Raw genomic sequence first — 3,894 nt, forward strand, 5'->3', positions numbered from 1 at the left:
GGGGGGGGGGGGGGGGCTGGGCTCGCAGCCACCTCAGACTCACCTCCCCTGGGGCACCACCTGGCCGTCGCTTCCGGCTGGATGCCCTGCTGCGGCGCATTCGACGGAAGGACTGGCGTAGGGACTTCTTGAGGGACTTCACTCGGGACAGCGGGCCCTCAAAAGCTAGTTGGTCGCTGGGGTGCAGAGTGCATCTGGAGCGGGTGGACATTGGCTGTCAGTGCTGCCGAGGCCTGGGGGTCCTCAGCAGAACCCTCTCCCAGCCCTGGCCCCCAGCCTTGCTACTCACTTCACAAACACCTGTCGCCGCTGCTGGTGGTCAAAGAGGCCAAAGCCATGGCTGGTGCCAAAGGCCACAAGCCGCCACTCTGAGTGCAGGGCCAAGGAGGTGACCACAGCCGGGGGCTGGCACTGTACTAACACGAAGGGCTGGAAGCCAGGCTCAAAGCGCACGGGTCCCGAGCGGGTGGCTAGGCGCTCGTGCCCCTTCCAGCGGTAGCCATCCTGGTCCTGCAGTAGGTCGGCCTCCACCTGCTCCACAGTCTGCTCCGCCGCCTCATCATTCAGCTCCAGCACTAGCACCTGGCAGAAGGCAGGTGGTTAGCAGGCACCAGCAAAGAGGCGGTAGGACTTCAGGAATCCTGACAGGACAGTGAAGGACCTGGGACCCACGTTAAGGCCTAGGGCCTAAGCAAGGCCCTAATTCTGATTTCTGGAGGTGGAACCACTACCCCAGGGACTTTTTTTTTTTTTGAGACAGAGTCTCAATTTATCACCCTCAGTAGAGTGTATCATAGCTCACAGCAACCTCCAACTCCTGGGCTTAGGCGATTTGCCTCAGCATCCTGAGTAGCTGGGACTACAGGTGCCTGCCAGAATGCCCAGCTATTCTTTTGTTGAAGTTTGGCCAGGCCCAAGGTTCAAACCCACCACCTTTGGTATATGGAGCTGGCACCCTACCCACTGAACCACAGGCGCCACCCTCCAGGGACTTTTTTTTTGGAGACAGAGTCTCACTTTGTTACCCTTGGTAGAATGCTGTGGCATCCCAGCTCACAGCAACCTCCAACTCTTGGACTGAAGTGATTCCCTTGCCTTAGCCTCCCAAGTAACTGGAACTACAGGTGCCTGCCAGAACTCCAGGCTATTTTTTTTTAAATTTATTTTTGTTATTTATTTTTTTTACGGGCTATTTTTAGAGACAGGGCCTTGCTCTAGCTCAGGCTGGTCTCAAACCCATGAACTTAGGCAATCTACTCGCTTGGCCTCCCAAGTGCTGGGATTATAGGCATGAGCCACCGTGCCCGCCCCAAGGACTTTCCTCTTGATGGGCTCAAGCAATCCCATCCATTGGGAAGAGAATGACAGGATGTGCTCCAGATGACACCATCAGGCAGGTGCCCAGGAGGCTGTCCCCCAGTCCACCTGTCCACTCCTGCCCTGGTCCCCACCCTGTGTAGCCTGCTACCTGTCCTGCCGTGCCAGCCACAGCCAGGTAGCCACTGTATTTGCACAGGAAAATCTTCTGGATGCCCAGCCGGGGGTCATCGCTGTAGGGGTCAAAGGAACCCACCTGCGGAGGAGAGGGCCCCTGTGAGTGGCCACAGGGGCTGAACCCAGCCTGTCCCACCCTCCTTGGTTCTCAGACTGGTGGCCTCACCTTGCGGAGAGGGGGCCACTCGTCCTCGCCCTGGGCATTGAGGTTCTCACTGGGGTCCGTGTCAGTGAGGAACACGCGCACTGTGCTGAGCTTGTAGAGCAGCCGCAGGCACACGCCAGAGGCGTCCCAGAACCGCACTGTGCCATCCTCATGCCTGTGGGCAGAGCCGCCTGCCCGCCATGAGAGGATGCCAGCTGGGGCACCCATGGCTGGCACACACCCTTTGGGCTCTGTTCCCACCCCAATGTATCATACTGGGAAAAGGAAGAGTGGCATCAACGTCACCTACCCAGTGAGCAGCAGGTCTCTCTGGGGCGGGGCTGGGGCCAGGCTGGTGCCACCATCGATGGGCCACTCCTGGAGGAGGAGACCCAGGAGTCAGTGGGAGAATTTGGCTAAGGCCAAGGTGGGGCGGGGCAGGGCAGGGAGCTCGACCTACCATGGTGGAGAACTGCACATTCTGTTGGCTACCGGCCGCAATGATCCTCTCCCATAGCTTCAGGGGGATATTGGAGACGTGGTGGGAGCAGGTGATGGCAGAGCAGTGGAGGGAGGCCAAGTAGGGCAGCTGCACGGGAGGCCAGCCTGCCGTCTGCAGGTCAATCACCACCAGCTCCTCCTCGGCCAGCACCACCAGAGCATAAGGGTCATCAAAGGCTGGGGATACAAGCCCAGGGTCAGAGGCCAGCAGGACACGGGCCAGCTTTAATGAATCACAAGCTCCAGGGTCGAGCCAGGGAACCTGCAGATACGGAAGCCTTGCTCTCGGTGGCTTGAGCAGAGTCCACCTCCAGGAGGGCGGAGGTATGGGAACAGCCCTGCCTCCGTGTCCAAAACTGCTGAGAGCTAACCAGCACAGAAGTCCCAGGGAGGGACTCACTGGGCTAGAACCAGGGCTCCAGCCAGGTCTAGAAGGCAAGGCCTCAACCAGGAAATGGGCCTCAAAGCCCTGCACTGAGCCTGCTGACTGGTTCTTCCTCCGCTGGCCTGCTCTCCCTGCCTGGGGTAACTGGTCCTGGCTCGCGGACATGCCTGCCTGCTGATACTCTCCAGGTGGGCAGAAGCCAGCATGGCCTTATTGCACACAACAACCTCACTCAGGCCTGGCCTGTTAGGGCCCAACAAATACACACTAGTGACAAAACCTTCATTTCATCTTCTCTTCTTCACCCCTCAGCTCCCTGTGCCTTCCTCCCCAGCCTAGGCTGCCCTCACCAGGCTCCCCTCACCAGGCTCCACCTAGCCATAGGCCCTAGGCCCTTGTCTACCTGAGAAGAAATCCTCTAGGCCACTCTCATGCCTGCTCTAGAGCAGGAGTCCTGCTGACCATCCAGATTCTGCCTGAAACCTCAGCTGGCCACATGCCCCTCATTGTCTCACATGTTCTGCTCAAGAGCCCAGGTACATCAGCCCCAGACCCAGGAAGGCCCTGTGTCAACTGACCCAACCCTACACAGCCTCTTCAGCAAGTGGCTCTACTCTCTGCCTCTACTTCCTCCCTTCCCATTCTTTCTTGAATCCTCTACAACTAGGCCTTTGTCCCCAGCAAAAAACTCTAGTCTAGGTCACCAATAACCCCATTTTGCCACCCTGTAATGGTTAACTGCCTACCCACCTGCACCAGGCTGGACTGCTGAAAATGCCCCTCATGAAGCTGCTGTCCTCACTCTGCCACTCTCAGTCACCCCACTCCATGAACGTTCCTTGGATTTTCCTCACTGGATCCCCATCAACCTCTGTGCCCCTAACCACTTTAGGGTGCCCCCCTGCCTCCCTCACTGCCTGGATGACCTCGTTTATTCCCATGGCTTTCTACCTCTCCGCATGGAGATTCTGAGTGTGCATCCCCCCCAGTTCTCTCGCCTAAATCCAGACACACAAGCCCCAGCTGTCAACTCAACATCTTCCCTATAAGTCTCCCAACTTCATTGCCACCCACTTGTCCCTCCTCAGCCTTCTCCAGGTTTCCTGATGCTCCAGCCCGACACTGCAGCCACCCCTAAGTCACCTCTTCTCTCCACACTCACTTCTACCCAGACAAGGGGTCACCTCACAGCTAGAGTATTTCAGTAAATGAAGCTGTCCTGTGACACAGGTCACCCCTTGGGAGTGTCTTGTCTGTGGCTGCATCTGCTCTGCAACAGCAGGACTATATGTGGTGACAGAGAAGAAATTTGTCACTCAGTCCTCTACAGAAACAAGTGTAGGCCCTGCCTGGGACCTCAGCCAGTGCC

At 57.8% G+C, this 3,894-nt stretch overlaps 1 protein-coding gene across 4 annotated transcripts in view; it reads right to left on the bottom strand.

The window, feature by feature from the left end:
* The window catches only part of LLGL2 (LLGL2, scribble cell polarity complex component), a 45,020-nt gene that overhangs the window by 3,976 nt on the left and 37,150 nt on the right, over positions 1 to 3,894 (bottom strand). For all 4 annotated transcript variants that reach the window (XM_023511158.1, XM_023511157.1, XM_012803210.2 and 1 more), the window contains exons 11-16: positions 2,100 to 2,317; positions 1,950 to 2,017; positions 1,661 to 1,814; positions 1,469 to 1,573; positions 290 to 582; positions 44 to 194 (exon numbers count right to left, since the gene is read on the bottom strand). In XM_023511158.1, the coding sequence (XP_023366926.1) occupies positions 44 to 194; positions 290 to 582; positions 1,469 to 1,573; positions 1,661 to 1,814; positions 1,950 to 2,017; positions 2,100 to 2,317 (989 nt within the window). The remainder of the gene's footprint in view (positions 1 to 43; positions 195 to 289; positions 583 to 1,468; positions 1,574 to 1,660; positions 1,815 to 1,949; positions 2,018 to 2,099; positions 2,318 to 3,894) is intronic.

Source organism: Otolemur garnettii, unplaced genomic scaffold (assembly GCF_000181295.1).
Source record: "Otolemur garnettii isolate 467f Iridium unplaced genomic scaffold, OtoGar3 scaffold00018, whole genome shotgun sequence".
Classification (NCBI taxonomy): Eukaryota; Metazoa; Chordata; class Mammalia; order Primates; family Galagidae; genus Otolemur; species Otolemur garnettii.